Below are 24,992 nucleotides of genomic sequence, written 5' to 3' on the forward strand. Positions count from 1 at the left end.
CCCCACCCGCCTCTGGCTAATTTCTTTTTTTTTTTTTTTTTTTTTTTTTTTGAGACGAGTCCCTGTCACCCAGGCTGGAGTGCAGTGGCTTATCTCAGCTCACTGCAGCCTGGGCCTCCCCGGTTCACCATTCTTCCGCCTCAGCCTCCTCCCAAGTAGCTGGGACTACAGGCCTCACCACCTCGGCCGCTAGTTTTTTGTATTTAGAGACGGGTTTCACCGCAGCAGCTGGTGATAGTCTCGGGACCTCCTGATCTGATCCTACTGCCTCGGCCTCCCAAAGTGCTGGGATTACAGGCTTGAGCCACCACCGCTCATTAATTTTTTTTGTATTTTTAGTAGAGGTTTCACCGTGTTAGCCAGATGGTTCATCTCCTGACCTCGGATCTGCCCGTCTCGGCCTCCCAAAGTGCTGGGATTACAGGCTTGAGCCACCGCGCCCGACCCATTTTGAGTTCTTGAAACCATGTCTCCACAGCTCATATTCCCCAGCCACCAGAGTCGGGGGGATGTCTCTCTAGATCTCGATTCCTTCTAGTCCCTTCAACAATTGCTTACATTCTCCTGATCCTCCAGACATTCAGGATCAGCTCCCTCTACACCTCCCCAATCCCTGCTCTCCATAGGAGCTGTTTCTAGTTTTCCTTAATTTTCTATTTGGCCAGATTAGTTTCTTTAATTTTCTCCTTGTTACAGGCACAGTTACTGGGTGTTCAAGGGAACCATGCATCACTATAGTGGAGGGGGCTGCCGGCTCAGCCATTTTCCAGTAGTCTTTGATAAGTGAGCCCCCACATTCCCTGGGTAGCTAGCCCCATTCTCTGGGGCTTCTTTGCATAAATCTGCAGCTCCCCCTCATCCTGCCGTTCTCTGTGTGCCGTCTGCCTCTGGGCCTGACCTTATCTGCTCCTCGCAGCCTTCAGAGGACACATTCTGGGCAGCTTGGCTCCTTCCGCTCCAACTACCCCAACACTGATTCCTTTCTTTTTCTACTGCATGTTTTTGAGGCAATACTTTGTTGATGATTCTGGTTGCATTTTTTAGGAGGGACATAATCTGCCAGAGCTCTTCTCTAGGCCCCCTCCCTGTGCCTGCATGATAATCCTTTCTCCTTCCTTTCCAGCTTCTTTGTAGAAGTTTGTTTTGTAAAATGAGATAAAGGCAGTACAGGAACCAGTTCCCAAGTGCTGCTGTGCCCAGAGACGGCTAGAGATTGTGGGGTGGAAAAGTGGGAGGACATCTTAAAGTCAGAGGTCAAAGGAACGTGGATTAACTCTCCTCAGGTAGGACTATTTTTTTTTTTTTTTTGGTGAGACAGAGATTCACTCTTGTTACAAAGGCTGGAGTGCAATGGCACGATCTCGGCTCACCGCATCCTCCGCCTCCCAGCTCAAGAGATTCTCCTGCCTCAGCGTCCCAAGTAGCTGGCATTACAGGCAAGTGTCACCATGCTCGGCTAATTTTGTATTTTTAGTAGAGACGGGGTTTCACCGTATTGCCCAGGCTGATCTCGAACTCCTGAACTCAGGTGATCCGCCCGCCTTGGCCTCCCAAAGTGCTGGGATTACAGGCGTGAGCCACTGCACCGGGCCCCTTAGGTAGACTCTTAACCTGGGCCAGGCATCATGAGGCCAGGGCCTGAACTTGACTTTTGGGAAAGGTTATGCAGAACTTGAAACAGATGGGGTGTATATTTGTTGGGAGACCTTAGAGACAATTACAGAAAACTTTAATGTATTTTAGTCATCTTTGCTTTCACTCACTATTCCTGAAAACGCAGGCTGTACTAGATGGATACTGCTTTTCCTATTAACCCAACAGTGATGGGGTCAGAAGGCTGAGGCCTGGCTTAGCCTCAAGGCCCAGTAGCACTTCTGCTTGCTTCCTGCCTGACTTTACTGCTAACACGGAGACTCATCAACTCGCTGGCAGGTAGACAGGGAGCTGGCATGGGCCCTAGGGAAGTCAAGCTGTAGGTGAGGATGAACTGGAAGGCTTTGACAACTAAGATACAGTCATAAGCTGGAAGGCCAGAGAGAAGTGGAAATAGTAGCCATGATCCACTACTGTAAGACCCTTTGCCTGACATGGGGCTGCTTTTACTATCTCCTACCATGGCCCAAAAAGGAAGTGAGTGCGAGTTCCCCTCAAAATCTAGTTCTCTCCCCAAATTCCCTTAAGGCTTGAACCTTCTGTCCCAGGGTCCAGTGACAGAGGCAGATGGAAAGCTGATGATGGGAACAGAAAGGTGGCTTTGGATCTTCATGTAGTCATTTATTAGCTGTGCAAATCTGAGTAAAATCTTACAAACAAGGAACTTGAGATTCAACTCCCATTTTTCCAATGAGGTAACAAATACCCGCTTCATAGGGCTATGATGAAGACTGATATAAAATGTAACATTGGCAGTTAGCTCCATTTTCTCTATCCTCCTTCACTGTCTCCAGCAAATACAGCAGGACTGAATTGTGTGATGACTTCATTCTCTTTGCTCAAAAAGGATTCCAATCTCTGAGCAGTGTGAGGACCAGGAAATAATGATAGAGAGTGTCATCTGTGGATTAAGCATGTTAAATACAAGTGGTAGGCAGAATTCTAAAGATGTCTTCCCTTGATTGCTGTCTTCTGGTTATTCAATCCAACACTAACCTAGGTACTGCTGTGAAGGGACTTTGCAGCTATGGCTAAGGCTATGGACTTTAAGATATGAAGATCACTTTGGATTACCAGGTGGGTGCAATCTAATCACTTGAGCCCTTAGAAACAGAGACATGTCTCTGGCAGGAGTTAGAAAGATGGAGCAGTCAGCAAGATTCAGTGTGAGAAAAACTTGACCACCCATTGCTGGTTTTGAAGGTGGAGGCAGACGGACTAGAAGCCTAGGAATGTGGGGAACCTCAAGAAGCTGAGAATGATGCCCAGCCGACAGCCGGTGGGAAACAGGGATCTTAGTTCTAAAACTGCAAGGACTTATTCCCAGAGCCTCTAGAAGGGAACACGCCCTGCAAACACCTTTATTTTGGCCTCATGAAACCTGAAACAAAGAAACAGTTGAGCCACCTCAGACTTCTGACCTTGCAACAATTTGTTTTGGTAGCAACAGGAAATACAAAAGGTATTTAAGCTGCCTCAATAAATCCTAAGAGGTTGATACTATCATTACCCCCATTTTACAGAGGAGGAGACTGAAGCACAGTGAAAAGGCTCTGAAACAAGTCAGTTGGTCTAAGTCTCAAGAACAGTCATTCATGGTGGAAGTGTTTACTACCAAGTTTATTTGCAGTGTTAACAGCACAATATTTACAACACGTATTTTGTACAATCAAGTCTTCACTGCCCTTGCACACGGGGGGGGCGGCTAGGGAAGACCTAGTCCTTCCAACAGCTATAAACAGTTCTGGATAATGAGTTTATGAAAAACACTTTTTCTTCCTTTGGCAAGCAAAATTATTTATGAAGCTGTGTGGTTCAGCAATAGGGAGCAAAGGGAAAAAAATTACCTCAAAGAAAGCAACAGCTTCCTTCCTGGTGGGATCTGTCATTTTATAGACATGAAATATTTATGCCAGAGGTCTTATATTTTAAGAGGAATGGGTTATATACCAGAGCTACAACAATAAACATTTTACTTATTACTAATGAGGAATTAGAACACTGTCTTTGGAAACCGGTTCTTGAAAATCTTCTGCTGTTTTAGAACACATTCTTTAGAAATCTAGCAAATATACCTCAGACTTTTAGAAATCTCTTCTAGTTTCATTTTCCTTTCTTTTTTTTTGGAGCCACAGTCTCACTGCGTCACTCAGGCTGGAGTGCTGTGGTATGATTTTGGCTCACTGTAACCACTCCACCTCCCGGGCTCAAGCGATTCTCCTGCTTCAGCCACTCAAGTAGCTGGGATTACAGGTGTCCACCACCATGCCTGGCTAATTTTTGTATTTTTGGTAGAGATGGGGTTTCACCATGTTGGCCAGGCTGGTTTCGAACTCCTGACCTCCAGTGATCCACTTGCCTCACCCTCCCAAGGTGCAGGGATTACAGGCGTGAGCCACCATGCCCAGCCTTCAAGTTGCATTTTCATTTCTAATACCTGCCTCAGAATTTCCTCCCCAGTATTCCACTCCAACATTTGAGAACTGCCCAAGGACTATTCTGATTTTAAGTCACATAATCGATCCCAAGCAATCTCCTTCTATTGAAGGGTCTGACTCTCTGCCTTTGTGAACACAGGGTTTTAGAGAAGCAAATTTAGGGAAACCAGCTGTTCTCTTGAGGCCAAGCCGCTCCGTGCTTCCAGCCCTAAGCCAACAGCCCAAATAGAAAGAATAGGGCTGATAAATAATGAATCAGCATCTTGCTCAATTGGTGGCGTTTAAATGGTCTAAAATCTTCTCAGGTGAAAAATTACCAAAATTTTGTGCTCATGGCAGATTTCAAAGGGAGACTTGAAGCAGAAAATCTTTAAGGGACCCTTGCATAGCCAGAAGTCCTTTTCAGGCTGATGCACATAAAATATTTAGTAGCCAGGACAGTGGAAGGACTGAAGAGTGAGAGGAGCTCCCAGGGCCTGGAAAGGCCACTTCGTAAGCTCATTCTTGGGGTCCTGTGGCTCTGTACCTGTGGCTGGCTGCAATCAGTAGTGGCTGTGGGGGATCTGGGGTATCAGGTAGGTGTCCAGCTCCTGGCACTGGTAGAGTGCTACACTGTCCAACACCCACTCTCGGGTCACCACAGGTGCCTCACACATCTGCCCAATTGCTAGAGACAGAGAACACAAGCACAGATTAGTGTCAATTCATTCTCCTGGACCAGGTTCTAATCAATAGACTCCAGGGTCCTGGTTGCATTAATTCTTAGGATTAATGAGGTAGAAGCCAATTATTATTATTCTTTTTTGAGACGGAGTCTTGCTCTGTCGCCCAGGCTGGAGTGCAATGGCACAATCTTGGCTCATTCAACCTCCACCTCCCGGGTTCAAGCAATTCTCCTGTCTCCACCTCCCGAGTAGCTGGAATTACAGGCACATGCCACCACACCTGGCTAATTTTTGCATTTTTAGTAGAGACGGGTTTTCACGATGTTGGCCGGGCTGGGCTTGAACTCCTGACCTCAGGTGATCCACCTGTCTTGGCCTCCCAAAGTATTGGGATTACAGGCGTGAGCCACTACGCCTGGCCTTTTTTTTTTTTTTTTGAGACAGTCTTGCTCCTGTTGCTCAGCCTGGAGTGCAATGGCACAATCTCAACTCACTGTAACCTCCACCTCCCAGGTTCAAATGATTCTCCTGCCTCAGCCTCCCAAGTAGCAGGGATTACAGGTGCCTGCCACCACGCCAGGATAATTATATTTTTCTTTCTTTTTTTTTTTTTGAGATGGAGTCTTGCTCTGTCACTCAGGCTGGATTGTGATGGTGCAATCTCAGCTCACTGCAACCTCCACCTCCCGGGTTCAAGCAATTCTCCTGCCTCAGTCTCCCAAGTAACTGGGACTACAAGCGTGTGCCACCATGCCTGGCTAATTTTTTTTTAGTATTTTTAGTAGAGATGGGGTTTCACCATGTTGGCCAGGCTGGTCTCAAACTCCTGATGTCAGGTGATCCTGACACAGAAGAATCACTTGAACCCAGGAGGCGGAGGTTGCAGTGAGCCAAGACTGGGCCACTGTACACCAGCCTGCTGGGTGACAGAGTGAGACTCCACCTCAAAAAAAAAAAAAAAAAAAAAGCAATGCTTCAGGACATAAGGTCTTGCTCTGAAGAGGCCCAAGGAGTGACAGCTGGTGAAAGCCCACAGCCTCTGGCAACTGTATTAACATGAACTTCAATCTGTTAAAGGAAAGCCACCAGGAAAACAGCACTGTAATTTAACAATATGGAAAAATGTATGTGATATCTTAAGGAAAAAAGCAAAACAGTGTAATTATGATCACATTTTATAAAATACACACGTGTATATATATGCACATATGCCTGGTGGAATTTTATGGTGATCATCTCCAAGTAGTGGAATTACTGGGATTATTTTATTGTTTTTGTGTAAATTTATACTTTCTTTTTTCTTTTTGAGACACGGTCTCGCTGTGTCGCCCAGGCTGGAGTGCAGTGGTATGATCGTGGCTCACTGTAGCATCGACCTCCTGAGCTCAAGTGATCCTCCCACCTCAGCTTCCCAAGTAGCTGCGACTACAGACATCTGCCACCAGACCCAGCTACTTTTTAAATTTGTTGTACAGATGAAGTCTCCTTATGTTGCCCAGGCTGGTCTCGAACTCCTGCACTCCCACCTTGGCCTCCATCTTGGCCTCCCAAAGTGCTGGAATTATAGGCATGAACCACCATCCCCGGCCTTGATTTATATTTTTGTGATCTACATTCATACCTTACTCCCACCCTATGGAAACAGTTCATGTCTTACTTTTACAATATAAAACAAACAACAATAAAAACGTCAAAAAGACATTTTAGCCATTCATTCAACAAATATTCAAAATGTGCTAAGAACTGTGCTATTCAAGCACCAGGTAATGAGTGGTAAACCAAACCCATGCAAAAGGACCCCATATAGCACAGGTACATGCAGGCACCTTACCATGGAAGCCATTGTCCTCTGTCCAGGCATCTGGCTGCACAACCACAATTGGGTGGAAACCCTGGATCCCCAGGAAGGAAAGAGCATTGAGAGTGTGAGAGCAGGACTATTGGAACTGTCACGTCATCATTTTTTTTTTTTTTTTTTGAGACAGGGTCTTGCTCCATCACCCAGGCTGGAGTGCAGTGGTGTGATCTCAGCTCACTGCAACCTCTGCCTCCTGGGCTCAAGCAATCCTTCCACTTCAGCCTCCCAAGTAGCTGAAACTACAGATACATACCACCACCCCTGGCTAATTTTTTTGTATTTTTGGTACAGACAAGGTTTCGCCATGTTGCCCAGGCTGGTCTCAAACTCCTGGGCTCAACTTCCCCACTGGGATTACAGGCATGAGCCACCGCACCTGGCCTCAGCTAATTTTTAATAATTTTTTCGTAGACATGAAGTCCTACTGTATTTCCCAGGCTGGTCTTGAGCTCCCAGGCTCAAGCGATTCTCCCACCTCGGCCTCCCAAAGTGTTGTGATTACAGGTGTGAGGCACTAGGCCCAGTCCATCATTTTTTCATTTTTTCTTTTTTTTTTTTGAGACAGAGTCTCGCTCTGTCACCTGGGCTGGAGTGCAGTGGCGTGATCTCAGCTCACTACAATCTCTGCCTCCCGGGTTCAAGCGATTCTCCAGGCTGGAGCGCAGTGGCACAATCTCGGCTCACTGCAAGCTCCGCCTCACGGGTTCATGCCATTCTCCTGCCTCAGTCTCCCAAGTAGCTGGGATTACAGGTACCCGCCACCACGCCCAGCTAATTTTTGTATTTTTAGTAGAGATGGGGTTTCACCATGTTAGCCAGGATGGCTCCTATCTCCTGACTGCGGATCCGCCTCGGGCCTTGGCCTCTCAAAGTGCTGGGATTACAGCATGGAGTCACTGCCACTGTGGGCCTTTCTTTTTAGATGAAGCCTCACTCTGTCGCCCAGGCTGGAGTGCAGTGGTGCAATCTTTGGCTCACTGCAACCTCTGCCTCCCAGGTTCAAGCTGACTCTCACACCTCAGCTCCCCAAGCAGCTGGGATTACAGGGCATGCTCCAATTGTGCCTGGCTAATTTTTGTATTTTTTTAGCAGAGATGGGTTTCACTCATGTTGGCCAGGCTATCTCAACCCTGACAAGGATCCACCTTGCCTTGGCCTCCCAAAGTGCTGGGATTACAGGCATGTGAGCCACCATGCCCAGCGGCCCAGCCCATCATTTCTTTTTTGAGACGGAGTCTTGCTCCTCGTCAGCTTGCTGGGAGTGGCAGTGGCTGACCTCAAGCTCACTGCAAGCCTCACTCCGGTTCACGCCGCATTCTCCTGCCCCTCAGCCTCCGAAAGTAGCTGGGACTACAGGCTACCGCCATCTCGGCCAAGCACTTTTTGTATTTTGAGAGATCTTGTGGTTTCGACCGTGGTCAGTCAGGATGGTCTCGGATCTCCTGATCCGCGATCCACCTGTCTCGCCTCCCAGTGTTAGACAGTAGCTTTGAGCCACCGAAGCTCGTCAGCCCATCATTTTGAGATCGGATCTCGCCTAGTCTCGGTTGAGGTGCAGGATGGATCTCGCTCACTGCAGTCTGGCCTGGTTTACCATTCTCCTTGCCTCAGCCTCCTGGGCGAAGTTGATCATGTTTCACCTCATTGGCTAGTTTTTTGTATTTTTTTAGTAGAGATCGGTTTCACCGTTAGCCAGGATGGTCTCGATCCCCTGACCTCGTGGATCCGGGCCCCATCTCAGCCTCCCAAAGTGCTGGGATTACAGGCTTGAGCCACCGCGCCCGGCCAAGCCCATCATTTCTTGATGATTTGTTGAAACACAGTATGCTGGGGCAGTCAGGAGAGAGAGGAGGGGCATATGGCAAAGAGTTAGGAGGGAAAGAGCTTTCCCTCCGTATATTTAATATGTGCAGTTCTCAAATCCTCACCCATCCCTTACAGATGGAGTCTTCTGGCACAGGTATGTGGGCAGAGAAGACTTCTGAGGCTACAGTAGGGGCGTCCATAGGGACTGACAGGTGCCAGTCTTGCTCAATCACAGGAGAGAATACTGTGCCCTTCCTCTCTGACAGGGCAGTGAATACTTACTGTGCCAAGGGTGAATGATGAAAGCTCCTTCACCACAGAAGCACCACAAAGCTGTACCATCCACTCCAGTTGATCTAAAAAGGACATTTAGATGTAAAATCACCACAGTAATCTGTGTACTTAACTCAGGTCCTCTACCCTACACTCTCCGGATGAAGGCTTATAGCAAGACCTCTCAGTGGGAGAGTCTCTCTCTCTGCTCCAAAGGACAATGGTCTTAAAATACCAGGGGTATGGATTTTAAGTCAATTTGCCACTGATATGCTATGTACTCTGGTTATCAGTCTCCATAAGGCCACTTGGTATAAGGTTTGACAGTCTCTCAAATAAAATGCTTGAAAGAAAAAAAAAAAAATCGAAGATCTAATTTCCATTAATTTGCTAAATTGCTGGCTAAGACACTGTGTGAAAAAACACCCACTTTCCTTCCCTCCCTTTCTCCCTTCATCCTAATTCTGTGTTGGTAATTGATAATCATGGCCACTGAAAATACCATACTTGGTGGTAATTACTGTAAATGTCAAGAGATGGGAAGATAATTCATCTAGTCAAAAAAATACACGTCATCCGGGTTAGAGACTCAGCAGGGAAAGGCTACATGCTGAACTGGAATCCATATACTCAGGGGGAAAGAAATCAGAAGAGACTGTGGAGATGTTCTCCGTGTACCTGGAAAATCAGAACTGCCCAATGGGCCCTGTTGGATGTGTTCTTCAAGACATTTATGTATGTTGCTCTTTCCCATCAGCCTGTTTCTGGGAATTGCTGAGGTGCTCCTGTCTGTCTGACTGAACGAAGGCTGACTAACTCACCCCCAAAATAATACTTGCTGGCAACCCTGGTTTGCACTATACCAAAGTAAAAAAACACAGAAATCCTTGAGTGGAACTTGGAAATTTCATAAAAATCCAATTGATAACTAATAAAGAGGATGGAAACAAAATTACATTGCTGCCAGGTTTTCTTGCTGTCACTCATCTGCCTGTGACCAGATGCTAAGGCCTTCCTCTAAGGTGTAAGAGGACCTAAGTCCATGGGCAGAAGCAGGCATAGGAGGCAAAGGTGGGTAGCTTTTGCTGTGAAAAGAACCAACCAAATTTATACACACACCAGGGCCTTTGTGCTGCGCAACTCCAGGTGAGCTTTATTGCAGTCCTAAGTATAACATTGTATTCAGTGTCAAGTTTAATTAGAAAATGTTCACCGAGAGGGCTGGGTGCGGTGGCTCAGGCCTGTAATCCCAGCACTTCAGGAGGCCGAGGCGGGTGGATCATGAGGTCAGGAGATTGAGACCATCCTGGCTAACACGGTGAAACCCCGTCTCCACTAAAAAAAAAAAAATTCAAAAAATTAGCTGGGCGTGGTGGCACACGCCTGTAGTCCCAGCTACTTGGGAGGCTGAGGCAGGAGAATCGTTTGAACCCGGGAGGTGGCTGCAGGAGCCAGATCGCTGCCACTGCACTCCAGCCTGGCACAGAGACCCATCTCAAAAAAAAAAAAAAAAAAAAATGTTCACCAAGATTCTTCCCCTGCTCTGGGTCTGTCCATGGTGGGCCAGCTGCTCTGCTTTCTTCTATGTAAGTAAATTAAGATGGTTTAGGAAGAGCAGAACTTCTTGAGTTTTACCTATCCAAAGGTATTTTCTCACTAACATGTTGGCACTAACAGCAGCTCGATGCCATCTGAACACATAACATACTAAATCCTAACTATTCACCACCTTCATGCTCTTGAGAAGGGGGACAAGGTATAGCTTTTTTTTTTTTTTGCCATAGGATAACATTTAGGTGCTGTTTTGTTTGGAGGGTGGTAGAGAAATAGAATAGCCTTTACAACATCTCAGCAATCTGAGGAACCCCCATTGGGGGATCTTGTTTATAATACTCCACTATGTAAGACAAAGGCTGGTGCTGGAACTCTGCAGTTCTCCCAGGCTCTTACCTGTGGGCATGTTGGTGAAGGGCCCATAACAACAGATTTCTAGCCCCCTGAAGATCTGGAAGAGAGGAAGAGAGAGGCACAGGGGAATGGAGAGAAGGAAATCTAGTTATAAAAGAATATTGGCTTTTATCCACAAAACAGACTTTCAAAAAGGAAGAGCTTTTTTCTTCTGTTCACCACCTGATGATTTCTGCTACTACTTCCCAGGGACAAGCAGTCCAATGTCCAGAACACTAAAGGATTTCGGAAGATCTTTTTGAAGTGCATATGTAGTTGACCTACACTCTATAGGCATTCTTTGTAGGTGCTTTTACTTGTTAGATGTAAGGGAAAAAAGGTCCTTCTGTATGTTTAATAAAAGGCTTGGATGGCTAGAAACTCAAAGCTATTGGCTGAAGTTTGATGTTTATCCAGACTTGGTACCTCAAGTACTCACCATGACCCCATCAGCAGAGGGGTCTATGTTGATTTTAGGTGTACATGCTCCTTGTCTCCTCTGACTTTTTTTTTTTTCCCTTCTTTTTGAGATGGAGTCTTACTCTGTCACTCAGGCTGGAGTGAAGTGGTGTAATCTGGGCTCACTGCAACCTCTGCCCCCAAGGTTCAAGTGATTCTCCTGCCTTAGCCTCCTGAGCAGCTGGGATTATAGGCGCCCACCACCACGCCTGGCTAATTTTTGTATTTTTAGTAGAGACAGGGTTTCGCCATGTTGGTCAGGCTGGTCTTGAACTCCTGACCTCGTTATCTGCCTGTCTTGGCCTTCCAAAGTGCTGGGATTACAGGCATGAGTCACTGCGTCCGGCCCTCTCTGACTTTCTTCTAGCCCCCTAAACATCTGTTCCTTCCTTCTCACTACTCTGAGAATGGCCATTGTATCTTTAGGCCACCTAAAGTTTTTAATTTAGAAGTGAAGCCATGTTCTGCCTCTCCTCATTGAACTGGTCTGACTGCCTGGTTTCCTGAAGACACAGATCACACTGCACCGCCTCTTCCACTTACAGGGTTTGGCAACACTGTTCAAAACAACTTTCTGTGATAGTCACAGTGTTCTATATCTATGCTAATAAGGTAGCCATGAGTCACATATAGTTATTGGGCACTGGAGATGTAGTTAGGGTGAATGAAGAACTAAACTTCATATTTTAATTTTTTTCTTTTTTTTTTTTTTTGAAGAGATGAGGTCTCATTTTGTCACTCAGGCTGGAGTACAGTGGCACGATCATAGCTTGCTGCAGCATTGAACTCCTGCACTCAAGCAATCCTCCCGCCTCAGCCTCCTAAGTAGCTGGGACTACAGGTGCACACCACCACGACTGGCTGATTTGTAAAATTTAACTTTAAACAGTCCCATGTGGCTGGTGGCAACAGTGTGGGACAATGCAAATTCTCATATACACACTGGCATAGGTTCTTAGCAAAAAACTTGGGTATCACTTAAAAATAAACCCTAAAATTGTATCATTTGAATGGATATGTTTTGGGTGACTCTCATTGTCTTGACCGTCCCATTCTAATAAAAAGAAAATTGCCAAGGCCTAAAATTCACCTGGCTTCAAAGAGACTGCCATAGAGAAAAAAATCAGGAAGCTAAAAATACACAGATGGCCTTTTAGAAAGTGGTCACCCTCCCCCTTGACAGACAGACAGATGGACGGACGGACGGACAGACGGACACACATATACACACACTCTCTCTCTCTCTCTCCTGCCAGAGGGAAAAGAAAGGGCAGCAGGACAAATCTGTTTTTTTTTTTTTGGGACGGAGTCTCGCACTGTCACCTGTGCTGGAGTGCAACGGCGTGATCTCAGCTCACTGCAACCTCTGTCTCCTGGGTTCAAGCAATTCTCCTGCCTCAGCCTCCCATGTAGCTGGGATTATAGGTGCACACCACCATACCTGGCAATTTTTTTTTTTTTTTGAGACAGAGTCTTGATCTGTAGCCCAGGCTGGAGTGCAGTGGTGCAATCTCGGCTCACTGAAAGTTCTGCCTCCCGGGTTTATGCCATTCTCCTGCCTCGGCCTCCCAAGTAGTTGGGACTACAGGCGCCCGCCACCACGCCCGGCTAATTTTTTGTATTTTTAGTAGAGACGGGTTTCACCATGTTAGCCAGGATGGTCTCGATCTCCTGACCTTGTGCTTCGTCCGCCTCAGCCTCCCAAAGTGCTGGGATTACAGGTGTGAGCAACCACACCGGCCACACCTGGCTAATTCTTTGTATTTTTAGTAGAGACGGGGTTTCACTATGTTGGCCAGGCTGGTCTTGAACTCCTGACCTCATGATACACCCGCCTCAGCCTCCCAAAGACAAATCTGTTTGTTTTAAGGGACAGCATCCATCTGTGCCACTCTCACTATCTGTATGAATAAACTGCACCCCCAACCTGTTGATAGGACCTGCATGTTCATAATGCTAGAAGTTCTCTCCAGGCAGCTAGCTGGAGCCAAATGCTGACATGAAAAGTACAAAAGATTAGGAATGCTTATATCCAGGCTAACACTCAGTGATGAGGATGTCTAGTTATGAGACAAGAAATCTGAAGTTTTGGGATGGGTGTGGTGACTCATGCCTGTAATCCCAGCACTTTGGGAGGCTGAGGCAGGCGGATCACGAGGTCAAAAGATTGAGACCATCTTGGCTAACACAGTGAAACCCCTGTCTCTACTAAAAATACAAAAAATTAGCCGGGTGTGGTGGGGGGTGCCTGTAGTCCCAGCTACTCAAGAGGCTGAGGCAGGAGAACGGCGTGAACCTGGAAGGCGGAACTGGTAGTGAGCCAAGACCACGCCACTGCACTCCAGCCTGGGTGACAGAGCGAGACTCCGTCTCAAATTAAAAAAAAGAAAAAGGAAAAAAAGAAATTTGAAATTTCAGGCTGAGTGCAGTGGCCTGTAATACCAGCACTTTGGGAGGCCGAGGTGGGTGGATCACCTGAGGTCGGGAGTTCAAGACCAGCCTGACCAACATGGAGAAACCCTATCTCTACTAAAAATACAAAATTAGCTGGATGTGGTGGCATATGCCTGTAATCCTAGTTACTTGGGAGGCTGAGGCAGGAGAATCACTTGAACCCGGGAGGCAGAGATTGCGGTGAGCCGAGATCGCGCCATTGTACTCCAGCCTGGGCAACAAGAGCAAAACTTCGTCCTCCCACAAAAAAAAAAAAAAAAAAGGAAATGTGAAGTTTCACCTCTACACATACATTTCTCTTCCAGAGAAAAATACTATGGTGACATTTAGTATCCTCAGAATGTCATTACTTTGACCACATACTTTCCATTATTGCTATTCTGCACAGAGGAAAAAATCCAAAGCACTAGAATTTCTTTTTAAAGAAAGGAAGAATCTTGTGCTAATACTGCCTAGCATACAGTGGAGGAAAAACAGAGGACTGGCTCACATGGTGCTCCCCTGTGGTAAAGGCAGAAGCAGAAATAAGGCCAGCAGCTTTTCTTGGCATCTGGAACAATTACTTGATAGGCTCAGAAGGTAAAAACAGGCTGACCTCAAGAGTTCAAAACTCCAGGCTTGATTTGTGATCATGTCCCAAAGCAGTTTTCCTTAGGAAATTACCTCTACTGGTTCCCTCTTAAGTTTCTATAAAAGAACAGAAAGTGCTCAGTAGAAGGATGTTTTGTTTTGTTTTGAGACAAGGTCTCACAATGTTGGCTAGGCTGGAGTGCAGTAGCACCATCAAGGCTTACTGCAGCCTCGATCTCCCAGGCTCAAGCATTCTTCTCACCTCAGTCTCCTGAGTAGCTGGGAATACAGGAGTGCGCTACAACACCCAATTAATTTTTAAATTTTTTTGTAGAGACAGAGTCTTACTATGTTGCCCAGGCTAGTCTTGAACTCCTGGGCTCAAGTGATCCTCCTGCCTTGGCCTCCTAAAGTGCTGGGATTACAGGCGTGAGCCGCTGCACCCAGCTCGGATTTTTTTTTTTCTTTGAGACGAAGTCTCCCTCTTGTCCCCAGGCTGGAGTGCAGTGGCGCAATCTTGGCTCACTGCAACCTCTGCCTCCCAGGTTCAACCGATTCTCCAGCCTCAGCCTCCCGAGTAATCCCGAGCTGGGATTACAGGTGCCTGCCACCATACCCAGCTAATATTTGTATTTTTAGTAGAGATGGGGTTTCACCATGTTGGCCAGGCTGGTCTCTAACTCCTGACCTCAGGTGATCCACCTGCCTTGGGCTCCCAAAGTGCTGGGATTAGAGGCATGAGCCACTGTGACTGGCCTGGGATGTTCTGAAATGGCTAGCAGTGCACACTTGAAAAAGGAAGAAAAGCAAACTGGGAACATAGCACTTAGGGAGCTGAGAAAGCAGCCAGCTCAGGCCTGACAGGTAGGTGTGAAATCTTGCACAGAGTTCTCCCTGAGAGGAAGTCACAGTTCTGACTATGTCATCTGCTACAATATGATCTGGAGAAAGTCATTGAGTCTTCTTGGGTCTCATCTGCAAAGTTGTTAGAATGCTCCATTTTTTTTCCCTCTGTGAAGCCTTCAATAACTTTTCAAGAAACTATGGTATTGTTAAGAGTTTAGAGTTGGAGGCCAGGTGCAGTGGCTCATGCCTGTAATCCCAGCACTTTGGGAGGCCGAGGTGGGTGGATCACTGGAGGCCAGGAGATGAAGGCCAGCCTGGCCAACATGGCAAAACTCCATCTCTAATAAAAATATAAAAATTAAGGCTGGGAATGGGGGCTCACCCCTGTAATCCCAGCACTTTGGGAGCCTGAGGTGGGCAGATCATCTGAGGTCAGGAATTTGAGACCAGCCTGGCTAACATGTTGAAACCCTGTTTCTACTAAAAATACAAAAAATTATCTGGGTGTGGTGGCAAGTGCCTGTAATCCCAGCTATTTGGAAGGCTAAGGCACAAGAATCACTTGAACCTGCGCTGGAGGCTGCAGTGAGCTGATATTGCGCCACTGCACTCCAGACTGGCCAACAGAATGAGACAAAAAATTAGCTAGGTGTGGTGGCACATGCCTGTAATCCTAGCTACTTGGGAGACCAAGGCACAAGAATTGCTTGAACTTGGGAAGTAAAAGTTCCTCCCAAGTTCAGTAAGCAGAGATAGCGGCACTGCACTCCAGCCTGGGTGACAGAGCAAGACTCTGGCCCGAAAAATAAATTAACAAAGAGTTTAGACTTGGAGCTGGACTCCCTGAGTTCAACTTCTAGTTCCATCACTTACTAGCTGTGTGACTCTGGGCAACTTACTCAACCTCTCTGAACCTAAATTTTCACATTTGTAATATAGGCATAATTACAGTACATAGCTCATAGAGTTGTCATAAAATTGTTAATTACTTAAAACATGGTTGGGCCTTTACAGCAGCCCCTGGCATAAAGTGATCTTTTTTTTTTTTTGAGACCTTCTCTCTGTCGTCCAGGCTGGAATGCAGTGGCACAATCTCGGTTTACTGCAACCCCCACCTCTTGGGCTCAAGAGATACTCTCAACTCACCCTTCCAAGTAGTTGGAACTGCAGGTATATGCCACCACGCCTGGCTAATTTTTGTATATTTTTTTTTGGTAGAAATGGGGTTTTGCCATGTTGCCCAGGCTGGTATCCAACTCCTTGGCTCAAGCGATCTGCCTGCCTCAGCCTCCCAAAGTGCTGGGATAACTAACAGGAATGAGCCACTGTGCCTGGCCTAGTGAACAGTGTATAAATTTTAGCTATTATTAGCCAGGCACGGTGGCTCATGCCTGTAATCCCAGCACTTGGGGAGGCCAAGGCAGGTAGATCACAAGGTCAGGGGTTCAAGACCAGCCTGGGCAAGATAGTTAAACCCTGCCTCTACTAAAAACTATAAAAATTAGCTGGGTGCAGAGGCAGGCACCTGTCATCCCAGCTACTCGGGAGGCTGAGGCAGGAGAATTGGTTGAACCTAGGCGGCAGAGGTTGCAGTGAGCTGAGACTGTGCCGCTGCACTCAAGCCTGGGCGACAGAGTGAGATTTCGTCTCAAAAAAAAAAAAATAGCTGTTATTAATCACTTCCTCTTCTACGCTTCCATAGACAGCACTGTGTATGGCTTGCTCACAGCATTTACCACACTGCTTTAGAGAAAGACACTCTAGGCTGGGCGTGATGGCTCACGCCTGTAATCCTAACACTTTGGGAGGCTGAGTTGGGGGGATCACCTGAGATCTGGAGTTCGAGACCAGCCTGGCCAACACAGTGAAACCCTGTCTCTACTAACAATACAAAAAATAAGCCCAGTGTGGTGGCAATGCCTATAATCCCAGCTACTTGAGAGGCTGAGGCAGAATAATTGCTTGAATCTGGGAAGCGGAGTTTTCAGTGAGCTGAGATCGTACCACTGCACTCCAGCCTGGATGACAGAGTGAGACTCTGTCTCGGGAAAAAAAAAAAGGAGAGAGAGAGAGAAAGACACCCCAGTGAAGTGAAAAGAGCAAAGGCTTTAGATTCCCATCTGCTTAAAGTCTCAGCTCTTCCACTTATCAGCTGAGATCTGAACCCCAGACAGGAATCCAAATTATACAGCCTCTCTAAATATCTTAGTTCTATCATTCATAAAGTAGAGACAATACTTATTTATGTGGTTGGAATGGAAGAGTGAAAAAAGAAACTGTGTGAAAGTATCTAGCAGTATGTATGTATGTAGTAAGTCTTACGAGATGAAGTGGCCCATCTCTGTAAAGGGAACTGGAATACAGAGTGGTGTGGTGAGATTTTTGTCAACTTGAGGGAGGGAGCTTTACCTTTCTGTCTGGGGATTCTCTTGCTCGCTTTGGACCTTGGTGGTTTCTTCCATTGACCACATCTCCTCTGACTTCAAAATCATGCTGAAGGAAACCAAACACAAACCATCAGGATCAGAGAAAGAGAAGCTTCCTTCAATGGAAGTGGAGCAGACACGTCATGTTTAAGGCATTCAGGACAGGCGCAGTGGCTCACGCCTGTAATACCAGCACTTTGGGAGGCCGAGGTGGTTGGATCATTTGAGGTCAGGTGTTTGAGACCAGCCTAGCCAACATGGTGAAACTCCGCTTAACTAAAAAAAAACCAAAAAACAAAAAAACACAAGGCTGGGTGCAGCGGCTCACGCCTGTAATCCTAGCACTTTGGGAGGCTGAGGCGGGCGGATTACTTGAGGTCAGGAGTTCGAAACCAGTCTGACCAACATGGTGCAACCTTCTATCTACTACAAATACAAAAAATTAGTTGGGTGTGGTGGCAGGCGCCTGTAATCCCAGCTACTTGGGAGGCTGAGGCAGGAGAATCTTTTGAACCCAGGAGGTGGAGGTTGCAGTGAGTCAAGATGGTGCCACTGCACTCCAGCCTGGGTGACAGAGCAAGACTCCATCTCAAAAAATTAAAAATAAAGTTAAAAAAAATACAAAAATTAGCTGGGCGTGGTGGCGTGCGCCTGTAGTCCCAGTTACTTCCCAGCTACTTGGGAGGCTGAGGCGTGAGAACTGCTTGAAACCGGGAGGCGGAAGTTGCAGTGAGCCAAGATCATGCCACTGCACTCCAGCTGGGGTGACAGAGTGAAACTCTGTCTCAAGAAAAAAAAAAAAAAAAAAATTAAGGCATTCAGAATTGCCAGGCAGGCAGTAGCTGGACACCAATGGCTCACACCTATAACCCTAGCACTTTGGGAGGCTGAGGCAGGAGGATGGCTTGAGACCAGGAGCTCGAGACCCACCTGGGCAACACAGTGAGATCCCTTCTCTACAAAAAAGATATATAGAATTTCAGTCAGGCATAGTTGCATGTGCCTGTAGTCCCAATTTCTTGAAAAGCTGAAGCTAGAGGGTCACTTGAGCCCAGGAGTTGGAGGCTGCAGTGAACTATGATCATACCACCACACTCCCGCCTGGGTGACAAAGTGAGACCTGGCTAAAAACAAACAAACAAACGAAAGAAAGAAAAAGAATTGCTGGGCAGAGATTTGACAAAAAAGAAAGTAAAATCATTCTTTTTGGTAGACCAGGTGAAATGATCAGTATCTCAGCTGTTGAAATCAATTCACTGAAGCAAATCTTTGTGTGCAGAAATTAACAGTCAGCTTTTCACCTCACTTGGGACTTAATGTATCTTGATTTTCAACATCTATCTCCTCTCAAAACATTCACTTAGCATTTAGATTAAACTGCTAATATTTTGCTGTTATAAAGGTAACTGAAAAATTCCCTATCTCCTAAATCAATTGCATATTATCATCTAAGGAAGTAAAGGCTTTTCAGATTTCCACTGAGAGATTTACACAGTTAACACAACCAAAATGATAAGATATACATTCAATACACTAAAGAAAGTTAGAGGTTTTTCGTAATCACTATTATGACTAGTCATGGACATGAGAATAAAGAATAATGAGACTGGGGAGAAATTTGAGGAAGAATGCTCAGAAACAAGTCTGACTGAAACTCACATTGTAGGGAAGGCCTTATGTGTTGCCAAGAGTATTGTGAAGAAAAATAAAGGCAAGAGTATAACCACCGGCTATTACTAGGGGAAGAATATCTGACATTTCCCAGTTACTTGAATGAGGAGTCTAGTGATAAATTTGTCAGAAGACTCCCATGTTTATAGTCCTCCTTGTACTCCTGAGCTTCATACGATGTGTCCAACTGCCTACTTAACTTCTCTATCCAGATGTCTAGTATACATCTCAAAATTCACGCATCTGGCCAGGCACAGTGGCTCACACCTGTAATCCCAGAACTTTGGGAGGCCAAGGTGAGTGGATCACCTGACGTCAGGAGTTCAAGGCCAGCCTCAGCCTGGCCAACATGCCACTGTGCTCGGCTAATTTTTTATATTTTCAGTAGAGACAAGGTTTTACCATGTTGACCAGGCTGGTCTCGAACGCCTGACCTCAAGTGATCCAACCACCTCAGTCACCCAAACTGCTGGGATTACAGGCACGAGCCACCGCGCCCGGCCTATAAAATTACTTTCACATTTTATTTTGTCTGATCTGTTGTCACAGAAGTTCTCAGATGGCTGCTCTAAAATTATTCCTCCTCCTACACTCTATCTTATTTACTTCTCACTGTTCTCAGTATCATAAAGTGCAACATCTTTTTGAAGCAATTTGAATTATAAAGATACATTTGCATGTATATATATGTATATACGCATCTGCATACACACACACTTTTTTTTAAGAGATAGGGTCTTGCTCTGTGCAAGTGTTAAGAGTGCAGTGGTATGATCATAGCTCACTGCAGCCTTGAACTCCTGGGCTCAAGTGATTCTTCTGGCTTAGCTTCCTCAGTAGCTAAGACTACAGGTGCACATTGCCATGCCTGGCTAATTTAAAAAAAAATTTTGTGGAGACAGAGTCTCACTATGTTGCCCAGGCTGGTTTGAAACTCCTGGCCTCAAGTAATCTTCCTGTCTCAGCCTCCCAAAGTGCTGAGATTATAAGTGTTGAGCCACTGCACCTGGACTGCATATTAATATGAAGAGTTTTCTTCAACAACACTGAACAGTTTTCTACAAAGGTATATGCAAATGGGCACACTTCTTATCTTATGAATGTTTTCTTTCCCTTTATAAACTCCTTTTCCTTTCTCTTTTCCTCAAAGAAAGGACTTTCTTTTGAAATCTAGAACAAATGAGAACAGAGGATATCCTGGTTTGCTCTGCAAATTTTTTTTTTTTAAGACGGAGTCTTGCTCTGTTGCCAGGCTGGAGTGCAGTGGCGTGATCTTGGCTCATTGCAACTTCTGCCTCCTGGGTTCAAGCGATTCTCCTGCCTTAGCCTCCTGAGTAGCTGGGACTACAGGCACGTGCTCCCACGCCCGGGTAATTTTTTGTATTTTAGTAGAGACAGGGTTTCACCATGTTGCCCAGGCTGATCTCAAACTCCTGAGCTCAGGCAATCTACCTGCCTTGGCCTCCCAAAGTGTTAGGATTACAGGCATGAGCCACCGCACCTGGCTTTTTTTTTTTTTTTTGATGGAGTTTTGCTCTTGTTGCCCAGGTTGGAGTGCAATGGCGCTATCTCAGCTCACTGCAACCCCCACCTCCCCGGTTCAAGTGATTCTCCTGCCTCAGCCTCTTGAGTAGCTGGGATTACAGGTATGCGCCACCATGCCCGGCTAATTTTGTATTTTTAGTAGAAATGGAGTTTCTCCATGTTGGTCAGGCTGGTCTTGAACTCCCGACCTCAGGTGATCTGAACACTTCAGCCTCCCAAAGTGCTGGGATTATAGGTGTGAGTCACCGTGCCTGGCCTGCATAACTCTTGATGATCCCCATTATCATGGAAAATTTGTGCATTAAGGAAAGTGGTGCATTGATGGAAGGAAGCAAATACATTTTTAACTATATGACTGAATGACACCATGTCTCTGATTAGTTTGTAATATCAAGTACTTACCTCATTCAGCATTTTTCTTTCTTTAATAGACTGGGTCACCCCTAAGGAGATCATAGAAAAGACAGGTTACACACAGCAGAATAACGTGCTATTTTCATGGAGATGGAGAGGTCAGCGATTCACAAAAGAGCACAGGAAGAATGACAGAGGAGAGGTCCCTTCCCTCTAAAGCCACAGCCCTTTAATAAGGCTTGTAGCAGCAGTTTCTTTCTGGAGACACAGTTGATGTTTAATTTAAACATTATAAGTTTGCCTGCTGCACATGGATTCCTGTCAACTATTAAATAAATCCCTAGTTCGTATGCTAACATTGCTAGATTAGGTCCTATTAGTTATAAAAGAGACCCATTTTCCCAGCATCACCAGTTTATCTGAACAAAGTGATACGCATTAAAGATAAAGGTAGTTGAGTGTTACAATTAAAGACCTTTCAGTAACTCACACTCAGCATCAGCAAAAACCTTAGGTGTTAAATGTTAGGTGTAAAAATGCAATTCTGAGGTGTTAAAGGGAGGAAGGGAGAAATCGTATTATACTTACAGAAATAGCTAACTACCCATTTTCCTCCCGCAATTCCCAGAAAATATTTCAGCGTCCGTTCACACACAAACTCAGCATCTGCAGAATGAAAGACATTCAAAGGATTAGAAGTTGAAAACAAAATCAGGAATTGCTGTCCTAAGAAGCTAAAGAGCCTCAGTTTCTTACACTCTCAAGATCAATCTAGATTTATGATTCCAAAACCCCTGGTGACAGAATCAGAGGCTGAAAACACCATTAATTATAACCAGCAGGTGTGGATCTTTGGAAGTCTAGGGAAGGCTGATATAAAGTTAAGACCAGAGGAATGTCTGTCCACTCCCTCTCCCCAACACCCATCTTCTAGATGCCAAGGCTAGCTATAGAACTCCATTATAGTGTTCAAGGAATTAGCAATTATCCACGTCAATAGTTTTGATTAATGTGGATGGAGAACATCTATATTACTAGATGGCAATATGTGAAAGGAGAAGAAAACAGTATTGTTGAAAACCTAAATCTGAAATGTCAATGTAATGACAAATTTTCACCCCTAGAATGTCTACCTGGGGCGGGCGCGGTGGCTCACGCCTGTAATCCCAGCACTTTGGGAGGCCGAGACGGGTGGATCACGAGGTCAGGAGATCATCCTGGCTAACATGGTGAAACCCTGTCTCTACTGAAAATACAAAAAAAATTAGCCGGGTGCCTGTAGTCCCAGCTACATGGGAGGCTGAGGCAGGAGAATGGCGTGAACCTGGGAGGTGGAGCTTGCAGTGAGTGGAGATCGCGCCACTGCACTCCAGCGTGGGCGACAGAGAGAGACTCCGTCTCAAAAAAAAAAAAGAATGTCTACCTGGGGAGTTCTAACCCTCTAATATTCTCCTGAGAGGGATAGGAGAATACAGTGCAGAGCTTCTATATAAGTATTTCAGAAAGCAGTAGCTAAAGAATCACTTGTTTATTTCCCAGTGTTTTAAAGGCCCTTCTGAAGAACTAAACAAACTAAGGAAAGACCATTTAGTTTTAAACAGGAGAAATGTATTTAACTAAATCCTAAACAAAGCAGGCTATCTGCAAGCAGTAGCAGCAGCCATGCTCCCTCACAGAATTCCTTATAATTTTTGAAGTTTTTTGTTTAACTGCTACAAAAGCTGATTTAATAATATGTATTAAACTTGAACATTTTAGTTCAGTTTTAGTTCAAAAGTAGCAAATGTATTAGGTTTGAGTTTAAAGACTGAACCACTTTAGATTTGATTTGTATTTTTTTTTTTTTTGAGACGGAGTCTTGCTCTGTTGCCCAGGCTGGAGTGCAGTGGTGTCATCTCGCCTTACTACAAGCTACGCCTCCCAGGTTCATGCCATTCTCCTGCCTCAACCTCCCAAGTAGCTGGGACTACAGGCACCTGCCACCACGCCCGGCTAATTTTTTGTATTTTTAGTAGAGATGGGGTTTCACTGTGTTAGCCAGAATGGTCTTGATCTCCTGACCTCGTGATCTGCCGGCCTCGGCCTCCCAAAGTGCTGGGATTACAGGTGTGAGCCACCGCACTTGGCCTTAATTTGCATTGTCAAATTTTTTTACCTTTCACTAGCTTTGATGCAAACCTATGGCTTAAGGTATATTAAACTTTAATGACATTTTTCTCTAAAACAGTAGTTTGTAATAACTTTTTCTGGCACCTGGCTCCAATGAGCACTATCCTCTGACCCTGTGGTATAATTTTCATGAGTAAGTAGAAACCTAAGATCATAGAAGTTCTATGGCAATGTATCCAAGGGGTTTACATCCTCTCCTCAAGTGCCTGTATCTCTCCGAAAAGAATCATCATGGGCTGAGCGCGATGGCTCATGCCTGTAATCCCAGCACTTTGGGAGGCCGAGGCAGGTGGATCACCTGAGGTCAGGAGTTCAAGACCAGCCTGACCAACATGGAAAAACCCCGTCTCTACTAAAAATACAAAATTAGGTGTGGTGGTACATGCCTGTAATCCCAGCTACTCAGGAGGCTGAGGCAGGAGACGTGCTTGAACCCAGGAGGGGGAGGTTGCAGCGAGCCAAGATCGTGCCATTGCACTCTGGCAGACTGGGAAACAAGAGTGAAACTCCACTTCAAAAAAAAAAAAAAAAAAAAAATCATCGAGTGGACTGGAACACATCCAGAGAACCAACTTTGTTAGAAACATTTTAGACTTGAGCCACACAATCTGCATCTTCTGCGTCCTCCATGCACTCGTCTGCTTTCTGGAGCCCCATGAGTGAGTCTTACTCTTGTTCCAGATAACAGTTCTCTTCCGGGTAGTGGTTCTTCAGATACTTGAAGACAGTGTCTTATTTCCTTAAATCTTCTCATTTCTTCTTCAAAAGACATTATTTCAAGTTACTTTTCTGCATCTTTACCATTTAACTCTGAATAAACACTCCCCAGTTTGTCAGTGACCATGTTAAAAACCAAGCACGGTGCTTAAAACAGACATCAGCTTTCAGGCAGTCACTCCAATGGAGAATACTGTGGGGCTCGGGATCTGTACTTCACTTGCTCCAGACCCTATGCTTGTGTTATTACGGCCCAGTTTCAAATAAGCTTTTTTAGCAGCCCTGAAATGTTTACTCAGATTTAGTTTTTAAGTCAACTAAAAACTCCCAGAGGTCTCCTGTATCACACAAGTTATAATTAAAACCTTAAAAAAGAAAGGTATAGAACAAATGATCTGTCCCCTTCCTTTTTTGGTTTTTCATATGTTAAGACTATCTCGGAGCTGTTACCAGACTTTTTTCCTGAAAAACTCTCAACATACTCAAACTAGGTGTTACATGAAGCTGGGGTCTCCAGGTTTTTCCTCAAAAACCTGCCTCCAGGTTTTTGTTGTTGTTGAGACGGAGTCTCACTCTGTCGCCAGGCTGGAGGGCAGCGGCACAATCTCAGCTCACTGCAACCTCAGCCTCCAGGGTTCAAGCAATTCTTCTGCGTCAGCCTCCCAAGTAGCTGGGATTACAGGCGCATACCACCACGCCCGGCTAATTTTTGTATTTTTAGTAGAGACAGGGTTTCACCATGTTGGCCAGGCTGATCTCGAACTCCTGACCTCAGGTGATCCACCTGCCTTGGCCTCCCAAAGTGCTGGGATTACACGTGTGAGCCACCACGGCCGGCCCACACTCCAAATCTTAAGCCAAAACAAAAGGGGGTAAGGAAGCAGCAAAACTATTATTTGTCTTTCATAAAGTAATTGATTGACTATTAGAAGACTATCATCCATGCTATGCTCAACAAATATTCTTACTTTTTCATGTTTTTTTTTTTGTTTTTTTTTTTTGAGATGGAGTCTCGCTCTGTCGCCCAGGCTGAAGTGCAGTGGCCAGATCTCAGCTCACTGCAAGCTCTGCCTCCCAGGTTTATGCCATCCTCCTGCCTCAGCCTCCCAAGCAGCTGGGACTACAGGCGCCCGCCACCTCG

The 24,992-nt window shown here is 45.7% G+C and overlaps 1 protein-coding gene across 8 annotated transcripts in view; it reads right to left on the reverse strand.

Annotated features, from left to right (window-relative positions):
• Positions 1-3,252: 3,252 nt before the first annotated feature.
• BRCA1 (BRCA1 DNA repair associated) overlaps positions 3,253-24,992 on the reverse strand; it is an 82,518-nt gene continuing 60,778 nt past the window's right edge. For 6 of the 8 annotated variants that reach the window (XM_031656948.1, XM_031656949.1, XM_031656947.1 and 3 more), the window contains 7 exons: positions 21,554-21,631; positions 21,014-21,054; positions 17,379-17,462; positions 10,644-10,698; positions 8,703-8,776; positions 6,588-6,648; positions 3,253-4,758 (listed from right to left, as the gene is read on the reverse strand). In XM_031656948.1, the coding sequence (XP_031512808.1) occupies positions 4,634-4,758; positions 6,588-6,648; positions 8,703-8,776; positions 10,644-10,698; positions 17,379-17,462; positions 21,014-21,054; positions 21,554-21,631 (518 nt within the window). In that variant the 3' untranslated portion in view covers positions 3,253-4,633. 8 annotated transcript variants of the gene reach the window in all.

The sequence above is a fragment of the Papio anubis genome, chromosome 17 (assembly GCF_008728515.1).
Source record: "Papio anubis isolate 15944 chromosome 17, Panubis1.0, whole genome shotgun sequence".
Lineage (NCBI taxonomy): Eukaryota > Metazoa > Chordata > Mammalia > Primates > Cercopithecidae > Papio > Papio anubis.